This window comes from Notothenia rossii, assembly GCF_949606895.1.
Source record: "Notothenia rossii genome assembly, chromosome: 4".
Lineage (NCBI taxonomy): Eukaryota > Metazoa > Chordata > Actinopteri > Perciformes > Nototheniidae > Notothenia > Notothenia rossii.
Window position 1 is genome coordinate 85146682 of NC_136902.1, and position 23755 is coordinate 85170436.

Consider the following 23755-nt stretch of genomic DNA (forward strand, 5'->3'; position numbering starts at 1 on the left):
TTTATTCAGTACTTTTGAATGCATACAGTACATTTTCTTTTCTCTGTAGGATAACTACAACAAAGTGCATTCAGAACAAAGCCAAGGTGCTTTAAAACTGCATAAACATCTAGGCCAGTAGGCCTACAACAAACTAGTGTAAATAAAGACTGTAACAGCCAGGCCTTCAACAACAACAAATGCACCTATAAGTTTGTTAACCTAACGTGTTGTTGTGATGACGTAATCAAAACGCGGCGACAAGCACGGCGCGCGACCATGCTCGCAGCTGGTTCAGAGCCAACATGTCTGCCGCTTGGAGATATTTCAAAATATCAGAGAGAGAGGCGCGGATTGCGATTTGTAAAACGTGTTCAGCTGACATTTCTCGAGGGGGTGTAACTGCAAAGACTTTCACCACTTCGGGATTACTCCACCACTTGAAATCAAAACACCCGGACAAATATGCAGAGTATGATCAACGTCACCATATTCTCTGACATTGGGTGATATTTTTTCGGTGTTAAAACCCGAAAGCCGAAAGGGCCTTTTTTAACAATTTTCGGCCGATAATTTTCGGTGGCCGAATATTTGGTGCATCCCTAATTTATAGTACTTGTTTTAGTACTTTAAAGGTCCACTATTGTACTGTTTGTCATCAATATATCATAGTTCTCAGATATATAAAAAACATGTCTCTGAAGTGTTTGTCTGAAACACCAAATAGATCATGGCAGCATTACCCATAATCCCCTCTGTTTCTGCCCTGTTTCCAAAGTGCTGATTCTGTGTCTGTAGCTTTAAATGAAAATAAGGAGCCCCTCCCCACGCCCCTCTGAGAGATATTTGGTTAAAAAGAACACAATGGAGCTCTAGGAGGAGATTTAGGTGATAAGGTGTGTGTGTGTGTGGGGGGGGGGGGGGGTTACCTTGGTTGCCGATTGGCTAATGGTTACACAAGCCAAAACATCGTTATGACGTCATAAAGCGGCCAAAATCTGATCAGCTCATTTTCAGACACATGATGATGTAGAAAAGACATGAAGGAAAGGATGTTGCATGATAGATGACCTTTAAGTGACAATTTAATAAAAAAACATAAAAAGTATTTGCTTTTATATAAGGTTATGAACAGTTTAATCTCCACTGTACATCCGGGTCTCTGATTCTATTTAGTTCCAATAAATCGTAATATTGTAACCTTTTTTTTGGAGGGGGGCCATAGGGGGGTCCCTGGTCAGTGTTACGGGGGCACACTGGAACCGACACATTGTATGAGACATGAAGAGACCCAAACCCATTTGTACACACACACACACACACACACACACACACACACACACACACACACACACACACACACAGACCTAATCACTGAATCATTAGCCTGGCACATTTCCTCCTTCATGCTGACTGTCCTAATGATTCAATTTGATTCAGACAGTGTGATTTGATTTTGCTCGTGCTGTTTGGGTTCGTTTGGATTGGTTTGTTGATGAGGTGAGACCAGAAACATGCGACAGGGTCTGGAGGACTATGATTGATGATGTTTATGAGTAATACGGGCAAGCACCAAGTTAAATTATTGATATGCCTATTGCACTCGCTAATACATTTGTGTCCTCTGTGCGAGAAACAGACCCTTCTCTAAGTTTGAGCAACATCCTGTAATAAAATGTTATGGTTGAAAATGACATTGGAAAAAGTCAACTGTCATCAATCCAACCAATGAAAGGCTTCTTAGGAAGTCATGTCTTTGCTTTTGCAACTATATTAAAGTCAGTCTTGGCGTCATAAGCCACAGCAAAGTCACCATTGTTCCTTCTTGTTCAGTCTTCTTGTTTTCCTAATTTCCCAGAAATACAGATGGTTTTTAAATGGCTTAGCTTTACAACTAGCTCAATGGTGGTGATATGTGTCACTTCTCTCAGATTGCTAAGTAACTCTGAAGGACAGACAGCAAAAAGGGGAGCGTCTTCGCCACGAAGACAGCCACAAAGTCCAGCGGGAGGAGCGCGAGCATCTCAATGTCAGAAAGCAGGCGATTTATTAAAACATCATGGGAGATTAGTTCAACGTGCGGTTATTGGTTTTCTAATGGAACATTCTGTTAATCCTCTCGCACACACTCTCCGCTGTCTTCCATAAAGAAATTTCAGTGAGTTAGTGCCTCCATGTTTACAAATTGCCTTTAGCTTTGCGGTGACACTTTCGATTTTGAGAGAGACGAACATTTGCATTTTTCCCTCGCTCCCCACGCTAAGATAATAGCTTGGCAGCCGAGCTAGTAGCTGTCTTGGCATGAGACGATGTGTGAGTGTACGTATCTGTACGCACGTGTGTGTGTGTGTGTGTGTGTGTGTGTGTGTGAGCGCGCGCGCGTGCGTGCGTGCGTGCGTGCGTGCCTCCAGTGGTGGTGCACGGTAGCGCCTGGATGCTTGCACTGTTCTTGTGAGTGTAGACACATCAGCATGTGCAGATGTATTGACTTAATATTTTTGAGTGTGAATGTGATCACATTTTTGTGGATTTGTGTGTGTGTGTCTGAGACTCCAAAATGCCCCTGCTGCAGTTAGGGCTAACTGACCCTGACAAAGCTGCGAGAAGCGCACACGGATGAGGAGGGGATGGTGAAAAAGAGGGCAATAAGAACAAAGGCACATGAGACATCTGGCTTTATTGACCGGACTCACAAACTCTCTACATTTTAGCATTTTTCTTTGCAGGAATCAGTTCCAAAACCCGGGAATGAGTTAGGCTTTTACCACTTCTGGTTCCTTTGTGTAAAACCAGAAATCATGTGGTTACTAAAAGCATAAGAGAATTTCATGTTTTATACAAAAACGTTATGAAAACCAGTTGTGAATGTCCGAAGCTTCTGTGTGTCATAAAAAAGCTGTTGCTAACAAGAGCGACTAAATGAAACTGCTGAAGGTCATCATGCCATAAACAAGACCGCCTTTAGCTGAGCAGTGGTGACATGCAGCAATACAACGTGATGCAATGTGTTTATACCCTTACGTTGGCTATTTCATTCTGTAGATTGCATTTACACTTCAAAATAATAAAATGGTGTGGAGATTACCCTGCTGAATAAAACGTGGCTGTATCACAAACGTTTGTTTGCCACAGGCCTTACTGTATTTTCTGCATTATTCCAAAACCCAATTGGCTTTTTGTCGAGGGAGCCCTTGTGATTCCTACTTCCAAGTCGGCCTTCAATAATAATACGTCATCACTGCGCCAATCTATCACAGAATAACTTCTAAACATTAGTGACAAGCAGCAACAGCCAAATACTTCAAATCTGACCTCCCTAATATGACAGCATAACAAAAACACAAAAGAAACGTTCAAATTGAGTACAACACTGATCTAAAAATATCACTTGGAGGGAGAAAACAGTGTGCTGTGTTCTCGCTTTTCTAGCTTTGCAGTGCCTCTCAGCATGTATCTAAACAGAGCAGCTGTACAGGGCTCAGCGGGCGATACTGTACTGCGCCTCCAGCTACTGGACCATGACCAAAACCTTTGACCTGTGGAGAACATATGACCACAAGCGTCCACAGCCAAGTCTGCGGTCACATTGATCCTTTCCCTATGGGACTGGGGGTTTCTGTGTGTGTTCCCAGCCCTGGAGGAATGACAGTGAGGCTAGAATTATCCCTGTTAAGAACTGTAAAGGACACTAGTTACAAATATATAAATAGATATCTTCAAATAAAGTCTGACTCGGAATCTTTTGCAATTTAACAAGTTTTCTTAGTTTCTCACCTTTATGTCTTTGATCCTTTTATATTGTGTGTTATGCTGAGGTGATACACTCGTGTTACGCTATTTCACTTGGCTTTACACTATGGGATCATTTATGCATCAGTAATTAATTATGTTTTTTTTGTAGAAATAATCAATTTTATTCAGCTAATTTAGTCAACATACAACCTAACCATTGATAATGATTGGGGATACATTTGTCTTTTGTATAGTAAAAATAGTTCAAAATTAGTAGATGTACTTTTATTCCCATTATTTGTCAAAGGCTAAAGCTTCAGTATTAAACATCTCTCATTTACGTCAATGAAATAACTACAAATCCTAATTTTCATGTTTCCAATAAAATAAAAAATAATTAACATTAATAAAATGAATTACAATTTTTTTAATAATGTTATCTATTTAAAATTAAACATATAACTGATACAGAAAAGCAATATGTTTGATAAAAACCTTTTTAATGACTGAAATGTATTAAATTAAACGACACGCCCTTGCTTGTTGAAGCACATTTGTATTGACATGTTTCTGATTCCCTTGCCTTCTTTCAGTCAAACCCTCCAAGCCGAGGTGCTGGATGGACGGCAAACTCCTGGGGGGAAGTGATGTCAAGCTGAGCTGCAAGTCTAGCGACGGCTCCGACCCCATCAACTACAAGTGGGAGCGAGTACTCGACAAAGGCAAGAGTCTGGGCAAACTGCCAAACCTGGCACTGATAGGTAAGGAAAATAATTGCCTCTACACTGACTTGCTGATTCATCATACAAGGCTTCTGCAGACGAATGCTACAAAGATTCAATTTTATTATAAGTGATTTTTATGGGCAGCATTTATCCTAGGAAGTGTTCTGCTGAGCACACCGTCTTTCTTTCGCCTCCTCCCACCTTCACATTTTATAACTTTGCGAACACGGACACCTAAATCTGCCCAGCACAACTACGATCCTCTCTGATTCACCACATCATTAAGTTACAATGCTTTACTAAAGGGCACTTGGATTGTCCCAATTAGGCCAACGATTCTGCAAGTGTTTCTCATCTAAAGAACAGTGCCAGTAGTATACCATCTACAGCTAAAGACCACATTATGCATACTACATGTGTTTTTCCAGGAAATCAAACAGAACACGTCCCTGTGATTCCTTCTTGAACTCTGTTGGGATGAGTTATATAAACACGAGGCTCCAGTCTGATACTGTCATCTGCTGGAGATGTCAGTGACGCTGAGATGTCAGTCTGGCTCAAGTGATCTATTCCTGCCTGCATTCAGTGAGAATAAACGGAGCGTTTCCTTGGATTGTGTGCAAAGTGGAGAAAATCAAATGTAATACACTGGCTGCTCCGACTACATCCTGCACCAAAGATAATAAAAAAAAAATTGGCTCTCTAGTCGCCCTGAGGCACGCTTCATTCACATGGTGTGGGTTCTGGCATTCTTTTTGGGTCATAACCAGGCATATCCACCTCTAAACAGTAACAGAGACACTTTATATCAGAAAAGCTAACGGTAGGGTAATTCTCCCTTCTGTGTATACTCTCCAAAAACTTCGTAAACACCCCCGGGCTGCCAACCTCTCTGCCTCAGCTTTCCCTTTCGGTGTTCAACTGGCATCCATGACGGCTTATGCACAGACAAAAACCTTCAAATGAATGACCTTCACCGAGCAACACCTGTTCAGTCTAATTAATTTTCATTGGACGATAACACACCGCGTCGGTAGCCATTATTTATGAGTCTGGTGAAAGGTAATATCGCATGGTTGTCATTGGTGGGATGACTAAATATCCCATGGGGCCGTGGGGCTCCACAAACACGCTCCTGCTATTCTCTTCAATCCTTCGCCTCGCTCTTAAATAAACACTCCTTCAATGTCCCTCTGCTCAACCACAAAATACATTTCAGCTGTCTCTCAAGTGCTGCAAATGTAATTGACGTTGTTGATAAACGTGCAGGAATGTGTAACAACATAGAGCAGACACTTGCAAGCAAATATTTATTTTTGTTTTAAACGTTGCAGATCTCAAGAACCCCGAGCTCGTGACCCTGAGGAATCTCACTATGGACAGCACAGGAGTCTACAGGTGCACGGCAAGCAATGACGTGGGGGAGGAGAACTGCACCGTCGAAGTCACAATGCAACGTGAGTTTTGGGAGAGGGGAAAGGGAGAGTCGACCTCTCAGCGTTCTCCTCACACCAAACTGCCGCGATGATTGATGGTTATTGTTTCAAACTGCAGCTGGAAATACATGTATACCCCTCTCTGCCTTTCCATCCACCTCCCCTTCTCTCCCTCCCCCAGTTCTGCAACACTTCAGGGACTCACTAAACACAAGCTGGTGGCTACTGGTCAACACCAATGCCCCAACATATATGTTTCACTGTCACACTAATACATTTTCTGGAGAGGCCCAGGACTGTCAGGGTCATATGTGGAGAAAATGACACATACTGTATAGTAGCTCAGCAGAAATAACCTTTGTGTGAGATTGGATTGTGCCACTCCCATGTTGGGGTACTTCCAGGAAATGAGCATGGAATATAAGCATTTGTGAGAGATAAAATAATATATACTCATCACTTCCTTTTTTTCCATTCACAGACGTGAGGGATGTAGGAATGGTAGCAGGTGCGGTGGTGGGAATTTCCCTCGGTGTCCTCATTGTCATATTAATCATCTGGCTCGTCTTCCGGAAGAAAGAGAAGAAGAAGTACGAGGAGGAGGAGACTCCAAATGAGATCAGGTGAAATACCACTCTTTATTCTTCTTATGTGTTTTACTCTTATATGATTATGAGTGCTGTCATATTTCCTCATGTGTGCTGTCCTTGCTGCATCTCTGTAGGCACTGTTAGTTTAGTTCACACTTTTAAATTAGTTTAAAGGGGCCCTATTATGCTCCTTTGGGTTTTCCCTTTCCTGTAGTTTGTGGCAAAGGTTGTTGTGCTTGTAAATGGTCTGCAAAGGCTAAAATCCCTTGGCCAGCGCTCAAACACATTGTACATGATAGGCTAAGAGGCGGGACATCTCTAAGCGGTTGACCAATCACAACAGAGCCGGCCAGCTAACCAATCAGAACAGACTTTCAGACAGAGTTTAAAAAGAGCACAGGTAGTAGGAGAAAAATAAATACCTTTTTGTCACAAAAGAGGTACAAAATACTTAAATGAACTCTCTAAACATGCTACAATTTGTAGAAATTCAGATAAACTACTCCTCTACTACTTAAAGTGCTAACCTAATTTAATACTAGGTCATTACATGAATTTAATGTGTGTAATATCTTCATTCATCATGTTTAAAGCCAGTTAAGTGTTTTGATTATCTGACGAACTAAGCTGGAACATTAACACAACCATGGATAAGCCGATGCAATATCTCTTGCAAAAAGAGATTTCCAGTGAGGGAGAAAAAGGCATGGGGGGGCTGATGAGACAGAAAAAAATATATATTGCAACACAGTGTGTGTGGCATCAGAGCAGAGGGATCACAATGGGGCTGAATGAGTTGGAAAAAAGATTGCAATATACTTTGACTAATATTGCAATATGATATGCAATAATAGGGATTCAGGTTTTTGCCAAGTAGGTTTACACATACAAGGAATTTGCTTTTGTGAATAGTTGAGCAAACACATAATATAAGGAAATAAGCTGTAAATTGACGATCAAAAATAGAACAATTGTAAAAAGAAAACAATTAACATATAAAAAAAAGAAATATTTACACAGAAGTGGAAGGATGTGCATATTTTGAAAGAGGTAGTATTAGATAGGGACCTCACAGTATCAAAAGTAACAATCATTTGCACATAATTAGTCTTATTTTCATTGCTGTTATTTATATAAGGATCTGTACAAAACAACGTTTCTTTTCTCTTTTTAAGTCTTAAAATAACCACAATATTTAATTTAAAAAGGTATTTTTATTTCTCACTCTAGTCTGTGTCAGCCTCTGTGGACTGCTAATGAAACTTGTAAAAGAAACTGCCTTTTTTGTGGCAGACTGGAGTGGGTGCATATGTACTGATGTAACAATGCATAATACAGAGCGGATGAGGGGACAGCAAGCAGTAAATAATGTAGATGTGGTGTTTTCTGTTTTCGTACCATGTTCAGAGTCTCAGCCTTTCCTCTAACGAGTTGAACCTAACCTTTAGTGACGAAGAATCTCTTGGATTTAGACCAAATCTTTCTGCTGTATAAAAACTTTCATTTTTCTTTTTCAAGAGTTATAAAACCTTTCTCTGGGGAAAGTATCGAACAGCGCACAGTGGAGAGGTTTCTATTTCTGTAGCGAATATAAGCCTTATATCAATGGGATAATGTTACCTGCTGACTTCGCCCCGCCGCCCACACACCCTGGTTACCTGGTGACAGAGATGTATAATAACTGCAAACACCCACTGCCATTTCAATCCATCCAAATTACATCACAGCGTAAATTGTATTGATTTCCGTGATTAATGCCACTGAAATGTGTTTTTTTTTACCATGAAGTTTCTATTCTTCTGTGCTAAAATAATTGAGTTACAAAGCAAAGGTTTTATCGTGTTCTCAGCAGAAACCTTTGTGTCATTTAACAATCGTATCTGGGAACTAGTGACGTCCGCAGATTTCATTATTCAATGCAAATTTGTTTCACAAAACTAAGATGCTGAAAGAAATGAGGTCATCATATTAGATCAGATTCAACTTTATTGTTGAATGTAATCTATAAAACTGGTTCCATGTGAATAAGTTATTTGAATAGTGTAAGAGAAATATGCTTTGCTTAGCTCTTGTCAGCAAAGTTATGGAAAAAATCACTAGCCTGATTTATATTTAACTTTGGGTAAGAATATACCTTGGAAAAACCCAGTAAATATTTGAGCAAATAAGTATCATGGGGTGGGGGGTACACACATTTTTCTATACTTTGGTAACCTTAAGACATGGTGCAAGGCCTTGGCATTGGTCTTTTCGCTTTGAGGGCCTCTATAGTTGTGTTGGCGTGTCTTCCTCTTCTCTCATTTAAAGGGGCCCTATTATTATTGCTTGTGTTAGGGTTACTTCTCCTGTAGTGTGTTATATAGGTTTATGTGCATGTAAAAGTTTCCTCCCCCCCCCCCCCCTAAAGTGGTGGACCAATCACAACAGAGCATCACAGTAGAGGCAAGAGATACTAATATGAACCCTTTAAACCTGCTACAATTTGTACAAATTCAGATAAACTATTCCCCTACTACTTACCTAATTTAACAGTAAGTCATTACATGAATTTGATGTTTGTAATATCTTTTTTCATCATGTTTAAAGCCAGTTAAGTGTTTTGATTATCTGACAAACTAAGCTGACCTAAGACCTATTTGAACATTAAAGCATGGAAGCAGTGGTGGCACAAAAACTAATATGAACCTGAAAATGAGCTGAATATGTCCTCTTTCAGAAGCATAGCTGATATAAGTATGTGACTTTGTCCTCACTGTTTGATGTCTGTGTTTCTCCCCACAGGGAGGATGCTGAGGCTCCCAAGGCCAAGCTAGTGAAGCCCAACTCCCTGTCCTCATCCCGCTCCGGCAGCTCCCGCTCGGGGGCCTCCTCCACCCAGTCCATGGTGCACAACAGCGCCCAGCGCGGCCACCGCCCCCGCCCACCGGCTGTAGCAGCTCTCAAGGAAAATGGACAGCCTCCAGGCTTCCCCCAGTCCCCTCCAGCCTACGCTTCAGTGGTGCCCAAGACCCCCGAGCCCCCCGCCACTCCCAAATACAACTCCAGGAACACGTCTGGGCCCACACCCCCAACCCTCATGGTCCCTGCCCAGACCAAGGCCTTTCAGACTGTGTAGGACTGAAAGCCCACCCCCTCCTGCAGCCTCATGAGACCCCCATCCCAGCCCAAACCCCCCGAGCCCCCTCCCAAAGACTGAGACTCTTCCATAGACAAAGAAATGCAACTAGTTAAAAGGATGTAATTACAAGAATCAATACTATAAGTCTAAAAGTACTTTTAATGAATGCATACTTAACAATGGAAACAAGACATGCTTGCCCCCAACTGAATTACATAAAACAACAAAACAAAAGAAAAAAAAAGACCCGAGATGCAACACTGTTCGTGTCTCAAGGCCAAAGGCAAAACTTGTTTGTCGTCTCTTTGGCTTTGGAAGGCAGAGGGAAGTATTGTGTGCAGCGTGGTGGAAGGAGCCCCCTACTGTAGGAGAGCTTTTATGTATTCTTCAAATCAAAGGGTTGGGCATGCAGGAGAGGAGAGGCGGGGGGAGAGGAGACAGTAAAGACTGGATGATGAAGTGGATCCAAACTCTCAGCCAGACATCAACGGAGTCATACAGCTGTTGAGCTTTGAAAGATGGATAGAAGCACGGTGGAAACAAAGAGGGTAAAAACGCCAGTGTGAGACTGCTTTTTTTTTCTGTGGGAGGAGGGAAGGGGGCGATTCTCTGATTCATGTCACCCTGCACCTCCGACTCGCTGCCTCCAGCACCTGCTCCAAAACCACAAACCCCTCCGCCTCCCAAGGGCCGGGCCGGTGTGCCCATCCATGTGGATAGACACCGTGTGCGGCGTGGACATCATCCGCCTCACTGCTCTCGCTCTTTTTGTGCTCTCGTAACGAACCTGTGAGAAACCGCAGCGCTCCTGAGACGGACTCACAAACAGCTCGTCTGCTAAACCAATCAGCAGGGGAAACTTCAGGTACAAGGATGTAGCAATGACAGTTAAGTCAGATCAATGGAGTTAATATAACCCCCCTCCCCCGCATCCTGTCTATGGACATCCTTTTCTGGTACTGAATATCTTTCCTGAATAATAAAATAGTATGTATTAGGCCTATAGCGAGTCAATACTTTAAATATAGTGGATAAGCATCTATTAGACCAGCTGGACTTGTTTTTTCTTTTCTTTCTGTTTTCCTGTGTTTCTTCTCTCTGAACAGGTTGTACAAGGGGTGACCCTTCCTATATGTCCTTTCATCCATATTAAGAAGTGCCACCAATCCTTAGGATGGGTTAATTATTGTTTCCACTTTTTTGTTAACCTGCTACATTTCTGAACTGAAACCAAAATCTGTCACCATGAATGTGAGATGTACAAAGATGGCGGATCCCATTCCTTTGAGGTACTGAATCAATATTGGAGCTAAGGCACAAAGAATTGACCTTGACGTTCAATTTTACAATTTCTTTGTCTGAATGAAGGGAGTATGATTCCAGAGACTTCAATTGTATAGGGTGTGTATGTTATCATTGACAGTGCTCTCCCTGGATCCATAACAATGGAGTGTTTCTCGATTGCTTTCTCTCTGAATAACCGGCACCTGCTTGGTTATTGGTCGAGTCGTGCTATCAGCCAATTCCCCTTTTTGTCGTATCCTCAGACAGACCCAGTGCAGTTTGATTGAAATTATCTGAAAAAAGGGGGCAAGTAGCCTATCTCGTGTGCCTTTGCAATCCCTCTTCTGGTTTTCTTTCTTTTTCCTTATCTCCAGCACACCAGTGGTTAAGTCTCTGTTCACATCCAGCTTTGAGAGTCAACAGTAGCAAATACTGAGCGATACAACGTCACAGAACTTGCCCTATAATAACAGATGTAGCCTATAGGAAGCACCCAGCAGAGTAAATTATCCATGGTGAGAAAGCATTCCCATGCCATGGGACAATGTACTGTACATTCTGTAATCAGTCTTGTTTTATATTGTATATACAGATAGATATACGCACATGATGTCATTTAATTTAAATAAGGGTATGTGAGAGGTTTACCTCTTACAAAAAAGTAAAATGGGAAACCCAGAAGTGAAATTAAACCGTGTTTTTGTTGTGGGAACAAGTGAATTCTGATGTCACCTCTCACATATTTGGTCTGTATTCATGTAACTATTATACTGAAGGAAAATAAGAATATAAATCCATATCCAGCAAGATGCTCATGAGATGTAGTATAGATTTTATTGATCCCCAGAGGATAAATATTCCTATATGTTTGGTGACTACGTGACCTATTCTAAGGCACCTCTATCAAAATGTCCCCTTGAACAGGAATGAGGCGTTAATCTTGAAAATAAATGGCCATATTTCCATTTAATCTGCAATGACTATATAAAGTATTTTTGGTTGACCCTAGACTTTAATCTGGCACGCCATACTTATATTCCCACTTGTGTATAAATCACCTTTGAAATGTGTGAGGCCATTCTTCATAGTGTCAAAGGAAATAAGAGGTTTTTATTTTTAAAGTACTCTCAGGATATACTAATTACGCTCCAATTCAGGTTCTAAGAGGGACCACTTGTCAGTATGTCCAAAACTTTCACTATTATAGCTTGGCTTTAACCCTCAAAATGTCCACACTGATCCATAAGATGAATTGCACCTCAAAACTTTGGAAACCAACATCTGTCTAAAAAGCACCTGTGGTTTAACTTCACTTGCGGGATTTCTCACGTGACTTACCTGTAGGGGAAGTTAAGAAAAAAAAAAGCCTTTTATATTCAACTACAGACAGCGGTTCATACTGAGCAGGGAAGCTACTGTGTGTGTGTGACCGTGCGTGCGTGCTTGCATGCATGCATGCATGTTTGTGAATGTGTGTGAGTGTGTCTCTGTGGGTGTGTGCATGTAAATTCAGTATAAGCCCTTGGGCCACACCCACACACTCTCATGTTAGCCATTCAATGAGTGAGGAGGATCCAGTCATGCAAAGTAACCTCTATCCAAATTGATATGACTGCAGACTGGCAGGGTTTATTTTAGTTTTCACTGACTTTTTATGCATATTGAACTTGGCTTCACAGGCAACAGTCGTGTTTTTGCTTGTGGGGGTGGTGTTTCGAGACAAAGTACGTCCATAATTCATAATATTGTCAGCTCTGGAGGCCACTTGTACGCTCTCTCCTTGCTCTTGCTGTCTCTTAACATGGCATCTCAAGGTGCACACACATCCAAAACCGCTTAAACTTGTATATACACACACATAAACAGGTACACATGGCACATTCAGGTCCTCACGGAAACACAGGTGTGTGCTTCATGCACATTCACAGTTGCACATGCACACACACACAGTTTGCACAAACAAAAGCCCAGAAGTCATGTTATTTCAGCTCCTCCAGAATCAATTTGATGGATTGAATGTCTGAAGTTATTACGACTGACTGATGGAACCAGGATACAAAACGCAGCACAGAAAAGGCTCACTCTACTCTGCATCACACAGGGGACACACACACACAGCTATTGTAACAAAACACACACAAATGTGCATGCAAACACACATGCACTCAAACTCTCCTATGCATTTCAACAATCTGGATAGTATAAGCTTCAAGAGGTTTTTTTCTTCCCATGGGAGTCTGTGAGAGTAGTACTGAGATTCAGGAGAAGTATAACAGGATTGATTACGAGCCAGGGCTGTAGGCTCTTGCCATTGAAATTCCCTCCACTACAGATGAAAGTAGCAGTGGAGGTGGAGGACGGGATGCAAGTCTTCCAGCTGTTAAATTCCTCCAAGCTTTTTGATTTGCTTCCCAGCAACTGCAGGTCTCAGGTGGCAGGTTCCCCAGTTTATGAGCCCTCGCGTTGCGTCTCTCCTCTCATGTGTGCAGCTTTGTGGCCTGACAAACTTGTGCTCTTTTCCAACAAATGAATTTTAAGGAGCTTTTGTCAGTTCAGTCAAGAGTGCAGGAGGAAAGTCTTAAAACGGCGTCAGCAGCACATCCAATATCATTCTTTAAAACAGTGTCCATCAGCACTATACGTATATTGTCTTATTATCAACACTGAAAGGTGCAGTAAACATTCAAATCATTAAGTGGTTATCCTGTGTTATATGATAGGTGTATGAATCTCATGTAGCCACTATTTTTTATGTTCTATTAAGCAGTTTTATTTCTGATTAAAGCTGTTGAGCAGGGCGAAGTGATGCTAAGGCTGTGGTTTGGCCTTTTATGTCATTATAAGGGAATGTGATGTATTGCTTCTTTTGAGTGAGGAGATGAACGGGGGCTCCACCTCAATAAGGAAAGCAACGGTACCTGCATGTCAAAGGAGATTGAGCAGACGAACGGGAATGCTTTGCTTTGATGTAACATAACTGTATTCGACTGAAAATATAAAAAAATAAAGAAAAAAAAAATCTACAATTGTAAATATACTCACAGAAGATTTTATGAAGCTTTATTTTTGTCTTCTTCTTTGCTTTGAACTCATCATCCATGTACTTTGCACTTTTTTTGTGTGCTTTGCTCATCACGGGCCTGCGTGGGATCTGTGTGGTCGGCGGTTTCCCTTGACGACATTGTCTCGATGTCAGGGGAAGACACGCTGAGCGTCACTAAAGGGAAATGTAAGACACTTTTATTTTCTTTACTCTCATCTCTTTTCTGCCGTGGCTTCTCTTTGGTTTTATAAAAACAGTACAGAAATGTTTTGTTTGTTCGTTTGATGAAAACAATCCATGTAAATATCACAAGTAAAAAATGTATATTTTTACGACTTCTGAGTTATTACTCTTTCATTTGCAAATAAAATATTCAATGACAACTTAATTGGTCTTGTTGCATCTTGATTTGGAGTATCGCCTTTTTTGAAAAGAGTAACAGTTGAAAAAAATCAAGAATCACACTGAATATGTTTAACACTCCTGAGTGAGATATATGTGTTGTGTCTTTTCTGTGCAATGGGTTTGGGAGAGTATTATTGTCACCTCTTACAGTGCCAAGGTTAAAGTCTCCCTTTCATTGTCTTCACTCGGAAAGTCCCTGCTAACGTAATTCACATAATGACAAATTCTGTTAACTAACTTTTAGGTATTTTCAGTTGACATGAAAAAACATGAAATACCTCAAAATGACTATAGATTGCCATTGCATGTTGGAAAGATATACATAGTCCCCAAACTGTCTTTTTAGTATGTAAAGTCACTTTTCACTTATCTTGAAAATATCTCAAAATGGATTTATCTTGCCCCCCTTCAAGATGAAGTAAAATAGCTTGATCAAAATATGAACATTTCAGTTTCTCATTTGGAAAACCTTGAAAACAATTGAACTTCCCATGAGCCTCTGCTACTCTTAGTACACTAAAGAGTACTTCTTAGTGCTTCTTAGCAAAGGTTAGCATTCCATCACGCTAATAGATGTTGAACATGGCTAACATTATGCCTGCTAAACACCAGCATCTACGTATCGGCATGCTCACAACAGGGCTACTGTTTGGGCATTTATAACTGAATACAGTGGCAGAATGTTTAGTAGTGATTTTTATTTCTTTATACAAATGTTGTATTCATGTAAGAGTAATGAAGAGTATGCACTTTCATTTGAATAAATAGGAACCATTCAGATTCTTTACACATTCATGGCTTAAACATACCACAACACTAGAATGGGCCTTTAAAGTATGTTGTTACACACATAGACGTCCTATTTTATAGAGCTGTAACTCAGCCCAGTATTATTTCTGTTCTTATTATCTGTGTTCTTAGAGTAGCTGAGGATGCAGACACTCGGTAGAAGCCTCCTATTCTCCTCCTTTTCAACGTGACACTCAAGTTCGTAGCAACAAGGTCAGCGATATCCATGACCTGTCAGCCACTTATTGACTGACATTTATCTCCTCCCTCGGAAAAGTTCTTCCTATGTTGATAATCTATTGAACTGCCAAGATGGATTGCCTTTGTCGTCCCCGGTTAAAAAGACAGTGTGTGACTTTATCTCTACTTCAAGGATGCACACAAAAGGTACGAAAAATACTGGCAAGTGGGTTAAAAGAGTGGAAATAATACTCTGAGTAAATGCACTTGAACGCGCCATGGAGGATAATGCAATTACAGGCATCAGCTTGTTGAGGATTGGGCTGCAGACTGCTTGCTGAATTAAACACAGCATCCATATTAAGCAAGATCACATTTTTAAGGCCTGATCACTTTTCACCACTTTCTGTTTAATGCCTCTATGCCTTTTGTTCCACATGACTAGCCATGTGTGAAGACACTGTCATAAGCCCTGGCATGCCCACGCACACACACGTATCAATACAGGCTGTTTGTTTTGCTACTGCTTGGACCATCTGGAAACTCAAAACGGTTAGTTGTATTTCCTCAGAAAATGTATATTTTTTAAATGTTGTCTATTTTTTTGCATATTTAGGTCACATCAGTGTTGTTGCAAATCATCTAATAGCATGATGTGTCACAATCGTGTATTAACACGGACATTTACACACTAATTAGTACAATTAGCCCCAATTCGAAAGTGATAAATATGTTATCACACAGATAGGACATGTTTTGCTCTAAGCGAACTTTTTAGACTAATTAATACCAAATCTCATTTTGCTCTTGGTCTTTCTCTGTAATCTGCTAAAGTAAATACTCGCAGATTGCCACACAAGGCCTTCAGAATTGAAGTCTGTGATATAATTGCACCCCCTGGTGTTGATTGGGGATAACTCTGGTGTTATCTGTGACGCGTATAGGCTCTTAATGAGATGAGAGAAATCATAAATCACACCATCAGCTGAGATTAGTTCTTTGGAAATCTCATATATAAATGAAAAGAGCAGCTTCTGGCAAATTTGTTAACATGAAAGTCTAATTTCAGGAGCAGAGCCATGTTGCATCCCTTTTTTAATCTAAATTTGTGAGGCCTGCACAACGTTCTCCTCTTTTTGTTTTTATCTTATCACTCATCACCAGATCCCATTTCCAGCGTCCAGATACAAGACAACTGTAACCCAATTTAACCAGGATTACGGTTCAAGATTCTAATTAGGAGATAAGTACTAAAGGAAGTTATCCCTTCATAGCCACTGCAAGTTTTCCTTCTTAACTCGAAGAAAGAACATAACTGTAGTAATTTTAGTGGGTACAGTGGCTTTGATTAAAGCTCCCTCTGGTGGACTCTTTAATGTGCACCACCATACACAGAGGAGTGGGAGGGCAGCATTAGAGTAGACTAATGTTAATGTTTTCATTTTAATAAAGCAACTTAAATCCATGGGTTTTATTGATCCGAAAGCAAATACCCTACAGCCGTAAAAAGAGTGAAATATTTTAACTCACCACCGATGGTATTAAATTGACTTCCTTTATTGTCGGTCTGTTTGAAGAACACTGTAGTCTCACCAGTGCTTTGTGTGTATTTGCTCTGATTATCTCTGGGTTATGAAAATTGCACTGTGACCCACATCTACTGCACAGTTCACTCTCTGACAACTACACTAATTATAGGGCTGCCATCATTTCAGATAGAGAGGTTAATAGCATGCTATTTTTGACACTCATCCACTGCTCCTGCTTTTAAAACTCAAGTTTACTTTGCATATAGATAGATTAAGGAGAAATTAACAATTTATGGAGACTACGTTGTAAATTAACGCATACTGTGTGACAGGCTTAATTATGATTAATGCAAGTGTGACATCTCTGAAAAATGAGAGCATTAATTTACATTGCTATTGTCTGACCATTAAAGTTTAGCGGAACTATGTTAATGCAGAGCTTCTCATTTACGAAGAATCACATTTGTTGGTGCTGTGTCCAAAAATGTCTGCACGCTAGCTTCACAAGCTTACAATAGTCTCAATATTTAATCGTTAAAGAATTAGATTTTCCTTGTTAAAGCGAAGAAGCAAGATGCATGACTATCAATTTAGTAAACTAGAATCTTAATTCTCAAAGCTATTAGTCCATGTAATTGAACAATTAGGCAATAAATGATAGATTATCTTTGAATAGAGCAAGCAAGTCAAATTAACTGCAGGCTAAATTAGACCAAGGAGATCCATAATGTTATGCTCTAAAGAGGAGAAGGACTCAGCGGTGGATTTCACCCTCAGACTCTCAGACTTCGGACATGTGTTATTTCTCCCAAACTTACAGTTAGAGCAGTAAGCGATTTAAGGGGCGATGCCATTCAAAATGCATGCCCTTTGCTAACCCTCTCTTCATTATTCAGGAGCACAGAGAGAGTGCAGGGGCAGAGGATTTGTTGGAATATGTTAGTTTATTGCCTGACTCATTGATCCTCCATCTGGGATTTGTGCAAGTTAGAATCTATGGCCCCAACCTGAGCTGTGAAATATCAGTCGAACTGTGCAGTTTATTGATAAATCCATGGCATTGCCCGTGGTGCTGAACTAGCAGACAGATTTGTAATTGTGAGTTTGTCTCTGAGGCCCGTCTTGGATCTATAATATTCTCTAAACCATGGAGATGAACCATCAATACAGAACCAGAAGAGATCGTGGGGCTCTGAATGAAAAGAGCCAGGATGGTCCTCTCTGCAAATGAACAAATGTCATACTGATAAGGGAGACTTCAGTTTGCATGATATCAAGATCAATTTTCAACATCACAAATGGACTGACACATCAGTGTTTATTGGAAGAATCTGAAGGGCTCACAGGCCATCAAAAGGTTTCTGCCTTATACAGAAAAACCTATAAGTACAGGCAGACCTAAGGAACAGCTTTAATTATATTTATGTAAGCAACAGAAACTAATATTGTTGGTTTTATGTCATACACAATAAGACCTATATAATTTAACATGTACGCTACTGTAACTACAGGCAAAATGCTACCCTATATTGCTTCGATAAAATTATACAAATTTAAACACAAATTCTCGAACACCTGCATACAGGTTTTCCGGTACCACTTTACAATAAGACTACCCTTATAAAGGGGTTCTCGAATAGTTTGTAATTCATTTATTAATTAGGTTGTGAAAACTTTATAAATCATTAATAAGCTTTTATAAGACATGAGATAAACAGGGCAACTGTGACCGGTTGCTTGCCAAATAGTGAGCCCACATTTATCTGTACTGCTAAGCCATTGGCTACTTAGCTTACTTTGTCTTCTTCATCAGCCAGCATCCTTGGTATCTGTTGTTCACTCAGTTGATTCTCGCTAAGTAGCCAATATAAGGCTTAGTCATCATGCCAAATAGTGAGCCTGTGTTGATGTATGAAAACTATGTTAGAACTGGTTTATAAATTGTTCTTAATGATTAATAAAGTGTTTACAACCTAATTAATAACCTAATTATAAACCCTTTATGAATCCTTTATAAGGGTAGTCTTATTGTAAAGTGGTACCGACGGTCTTAATCTGTACTTTGCAATCTTGAATAGTCAGGTGTTCTATTTCATCCTTACTGACCGCCAGAGGCGGTGCTTTAGCACTGGATATCTTCCGTCTCGCGCATGCGTAGGTCGAATATTTATATCAAAAAAGTCACGTGTGACCTCGTATGACCCCGGAAGGCATAAGTTCCGGCGTTATTCCTGTTCCATCCTCCAGTTAACTGAGTGCTCTCGCTCAAAGTTAACTTGCTACAGCGCTAGTGAAGAGAGTGTTTCCGCTCCCCTCTCCCAGCACACAGTTGGTTCCTGTTCCATCCTCCAGTAAACTGAGTGCTCTCGCTCAAAGTTAAAGGTGCACTTTTGTACTTCTTTTTTAAATGAATATGTGTCCCCGGTGTTCCAGGGAACTCACCAAGTGTCCAAAAACACAACCCTCTCTATTTTCCTCCATACAGACTGATCCAGATTTGATCACTTCTGTGACGTCACAGAAGTGGCGCTACGGCTATTGGGCCAACTCCACCAATCAGGAGGAGACAGCCACGGACATTGCCGTTCGAAAGCGCTGGAGACGCTGTAGTACATATGCCTTGCCTGTAGATGGTGCTGTTCTCACAGAATCAGCCCATCAGCATGATCTGATTGGTATGTTGAAAAATAAAAAGTATAAATATGCCATATATAGGTATGGTCCTACACTATATTATTCAAATATAGCATGATAGGTCCACTTTAACTTGCTACAGCGCTAGTAAAGAGAGTGTTTCCGCTCCCCTCTCCCTGCACACATTTGGTTAATGCCCGTTCCATCCTTCAGTTAGCAGAGTGCTCTCGCTCAAAGTTAACTTGCTACAGCGATAGTGAAGAGAGTGTTTCCGCTCCCCTCTCACGGCATAAAACCATTAACTGACTTCATTGTTCTCACCCCAGTTAGCAGAGTGCTCACGCTCAAGCTAACTACTATTGTGCTCACTCCCCTCCACTGCATATTTGTTTCCTGGGCCAGTTATTTACAGTCAGCTGAGTGCTCTAGCTATCGCTAGGTCTAACGGCTCTAACACCTGTATGGCTCCTCTTTAACCAGAGGATGGCCATGACCTTTGTCCCTCTTGTCTTGGTCTCGAGCATCTGAGGGGGGGCCTTTTGGAGGACCCGTGCATGCATTGCACCATCATGCCTCGTGCGGTAGGAGCTGCTAGACTAGCCGAGGTTGAACTACTGACTGAGGGTGACCTTCCCCCTGCACAGTCGACTCTGCACAGCCCAACCTACCCATCCTAGGCGTTGGGCCGCAGAGGCTGCGGGTGTACCGTCCAAGAAGAGGACTAAGCCTGATAGGCTGTCCTCCAGGGTGGACCTACTCACTACTGAGCTAGCCCAGATGAAGTCACTCCTCTTGGCTCTCCATTCTGTTGCCCGTACAGAGCACACCGCTGCATCCGATCCACCCGTGGCTGAGCTGGTTCTAGATGACGATGTGTTCTCGGTGGCAGCTTCAGCCACTCAATTTAATGAGTATGACGGGGAGAGCCCATCCCATGCTTCTGGGCCTGGCTCCTGTACCTCAACTCATGGTCCCTCGGAGGAGACAGATGACGGCTCCATGGGTACCGTCATTCGCATGGCACTGGCTCACCAGCAGCTGGATGCGCAGCAGCCCGAAACAGCGCCTGCCAGTGTGTTCTTTAGGCGCACTCCGGCACCCGCCACCTTTACTGTTCCTCCCTCTTGTGAGTATCTGAGGGAGTTGCATGCATGCTGGAGGGACACTAAGGCTCTTTACAGTCTTACGTCCGATGGCCGAGCCCTGCCAGTCATGCAGGATGCGGCAAGAGTTGGCCTTGACCACACGCCGGCTGTTGAGCCTACCATTGCTTCCCTCATAGTTTCCCCTGACGAAGCTCTGAGGTCGGAGGCCAGGTGCCCTCGACTCCAATGTCGGTCACTGATGACCTACTCACTAAGGCTTACGATGCAGCGGCGCGCATGGGCCGTGTAGGCAATTCCCTCTCTCACCTCATGCTCGCCCTCTCAGCTTCCCCGCAGCAGGATGCTCTTAGCGCTTCCTCTACCAGCCTCAGTGACGCCTCATTACAGGCGTTCGCTCTGATGTCTAGAGAGCTTGGGCGCCTAATGTCCACTCTCGTCCAGACTCGTCGCCAGGATTGGCTGACACAGTCACCCTTATCAGAGACATGTAGGAGGACACTCCGTCCACCGGCTCACCCCGGTGTCCGCCATGGGCCTTAGCGCCCCACGAGGGGGCTGGCCCGCTACGGTCCTGTTAACTCGCCCCCAAGGTGGCCTCGGTATCCGGTGCCTAACCGTCGCCCCCCCAGAGCCAGAGGCCGGGGGGCAAGGTACTGAGGGTCTGGGGCCAGCTGTTGGTTATTTATCCCAGCAGCACCTCAACTACCGGGTAGCTCAAGCTTCAGACCCCTGGGTTTCCACCTTAACCCAAGGGTACAAGCTTCAGTTCCGACGCTGGCCCCCAGTCTTCAGCCGGGTCAAGATGACCACCTTAAGCGACCCGGCAAGAGAACTCGCCCTAAACCAGGAGCTGTCAGTCCTCCTTGCCAAGGGCGCAATCGAGCCTGTGGACCCCATCTCACAGCCCGGGGGCTTCTACTCGACCTACTTCCTGGTAAGGAAGAAAGGCGGTGGACTTCGCCCAATCCTCGATCTGAGGGGACTCAACTAGTTCCTAAAGATTTTACTTTTCCATGTGCTGAGCACAGCGGACGTTCTTCGTACCGTGGCCAGGGGGGAATGGTTCACGTCCGTCGACTTAAAGGACGCTTATTTTCATGTGCCTATTGTGCCTCATCACAGACAGTTTCTTCGCTTTGCCTTCAGAGGCCGTCATTTCCAGTTCAGGGTGCTCCCATTCGTACTCTCCCTCTCCTTAGACGACTGGCTAATCTGTGCACCATCCCGGTTACAGACGATCCAGGACACGGCTCTCCTTCTCTCTCATGTCGCCCGGCTAGGCCTCAGGGTGAACATGGAGAAGAGTTGTCTGAACCTCTCTCAGAGCTTCCTCACACCCCAACCTTCATTGGGGTGGCTCTGGACAGAGTCACTCAACTAGCGAAAGCAGTGTTCTCGCCCCCACTCCTGGTAGACGTGATGCTTTATTCTAGAAGCAGCCGACTGGATAGGCTGTCCTGCTGAAACTTCTTTTTTTCCAGCTAGGTGAAGGCAGTGCTCTCGCTCCCGCTCCCGCTGCTGGTAACATGGGTGTAGTTACATCCCTTTTGTGTTCGGCGAGTAGGAGCGTTGCTCTACTCTTTCCGTTCAGCAGGTAACTGGTGAAGGCTGTGTTCTCGCACCCCGCTCCCGCCTACGCTGCATCTGGCATTCGTTATTAACTCAACCAGTGAGGGCGGTGTTCTCGCCCCCGCTCCAGGTAGACGCGCTGCTTCATTCTAGCAGCAGCTGCCTGGCTAAACTGCCCTGTTAAATTTCCTTATCTAATCCACCTAGGTGAATGCAGTGCTCGCTCCCGCTCTCTCTGCTGGTAACGTGGGTGTAGGACTTTTACATCCCTCTCTGTGTTCGGCGAGTAGGAGCATTGCTCTACTCTTTACGTTCAGCAGGTAGCTAGAGGAGGCTGTGTTCTTGCACCCGCTCCCGGTTACGCTGCATCTGGAATTCGTTATCAACTCAACCAGTGAAGTCAGTGTTCTCGCCCCCGCTCCTGGTAGGCGTGTTGCTTGATTCTAGCAGAAGCCGCCTGGCTAGGCTGTCCTGTTAAACTTCCTTGTTTAACCCAGCTAGGTGCGGGCCTGTCCATCTGCTGCAAAGACTCTGTGTGGGACGACCCCTGCCGCCTCCAGCTGTGGGTCTGGCCACTAGAGGGCCCGACCCGCTAGCACCATCTACTCGTTGGCAGTACGAAAACAGGTGGAAACTGTTTTGTTTTTTTACTGGTGCCAAGGGCGAAATGAGGACCCAGTATATTGCTCGGATCCTACGACCCTTGAGTTCCTGCATTCCCTCCTGGATGACGGCCGGTGTCCTGCTACCGTCAGGGTGTATGTGGCTGCTATATCAGCTCAACACGCAAGGGCTGACAACAGCACAGTGGCCATAGGTTGGTATCCCTCCTTTTAAAGGGGAGCTCTGAGCTCTAAAACACCGCCTCTGGCGGTCAGTAAGGATGAAATAGAACGATAGTTACGTATGTAACTACGGTTCTATGAATACTGGATGACCGCCAGAGTTTCTTGGTCACTCGGAATCTCGTGTTTCCGCGAGAAGATTCCATAGGACTGAACTCGTTGACAACGCCGGAACTTATGCCTTCCGGGGTCATACGAGGTCACACGTGACTTTGTTGATATAAATATTCAATCTAGGCATGCGTGAGATGGAAGATATCCAGTGCTAAAGCACCGCCTCTGGCGGTCATCCAGTATTCATAGAACCGTAGTTACATACGTAACTATCGTTTTATGTGCTTTAAATTGACCTTAAAAATAAGTCAGTCCGTTTTTAAATAGGGGGTAAACTGTGTTCAAATGCTCTTTATTTTAAGGTATTGTATGTGTGCATCCCATTTTTCTGATAGACAAAGAGGACGACGTTCATAAATATTATTCTTGTAGCTCGTGGAGGCACAAAGTGAGTGAAATAACATTAACACTCAGCTGGAAGCCTTGCGAGGACACCAGCAGGTTCCCATACCTCACTATGAACACCTAGCCTTAAATAAAATAGCAGATACAAACACGCTCCTCTTGCAATATATAACAGTGTGACCTCCAGTAAGTTGTGTCCCTGCTCAGAGAACTTCCAGATAGCAAGTTTTGACATTATTAAAAATACGCCGGTACAGGCGACATGGCCTTTGGGGCTTTTTTCCAGTCAGTTCAGGCTTGAGGTGCCACCGGACAACACCGACCGCTCAGCA

At 42.9% G+C, this 23755-nt stretch overlaps 1 protein-coding gene across 1 annotated transcript in view; it reads left to right on the forward strand.

Moving 5' to 3' along the window:
• clmpb (CXADR like membrane protein b) overlaps positions 1 to 14295 on the forward strand; it is a 23280-nt gene extending 8985 nt beyond the window's left edge. The window contains exons 3-6 of the mRNA XM_079676889.1: positions 4305 to 4472; positions 5771 to 5893; positions 6354 to 6495; positions 9244 to 14295. Coding sequence (XP_079533015.1) covers positions 4305 to 4472; positions 5771 to 5893; positions 6354 to 6495; positions 9244 to 9577 — 767 coding nt within the window. The 3' untranslated portion in view covers positions 9578 to 14295. The remainder of the gene's footprint in view (positions 1 to 4304; positions 4473 to 5770; positions 5894 to 6353; positions 6496 to 9243) is intronic.
• The last annotated feature ends 9460 nt before the right edge of the window (positions 14296 to 23755 follow it).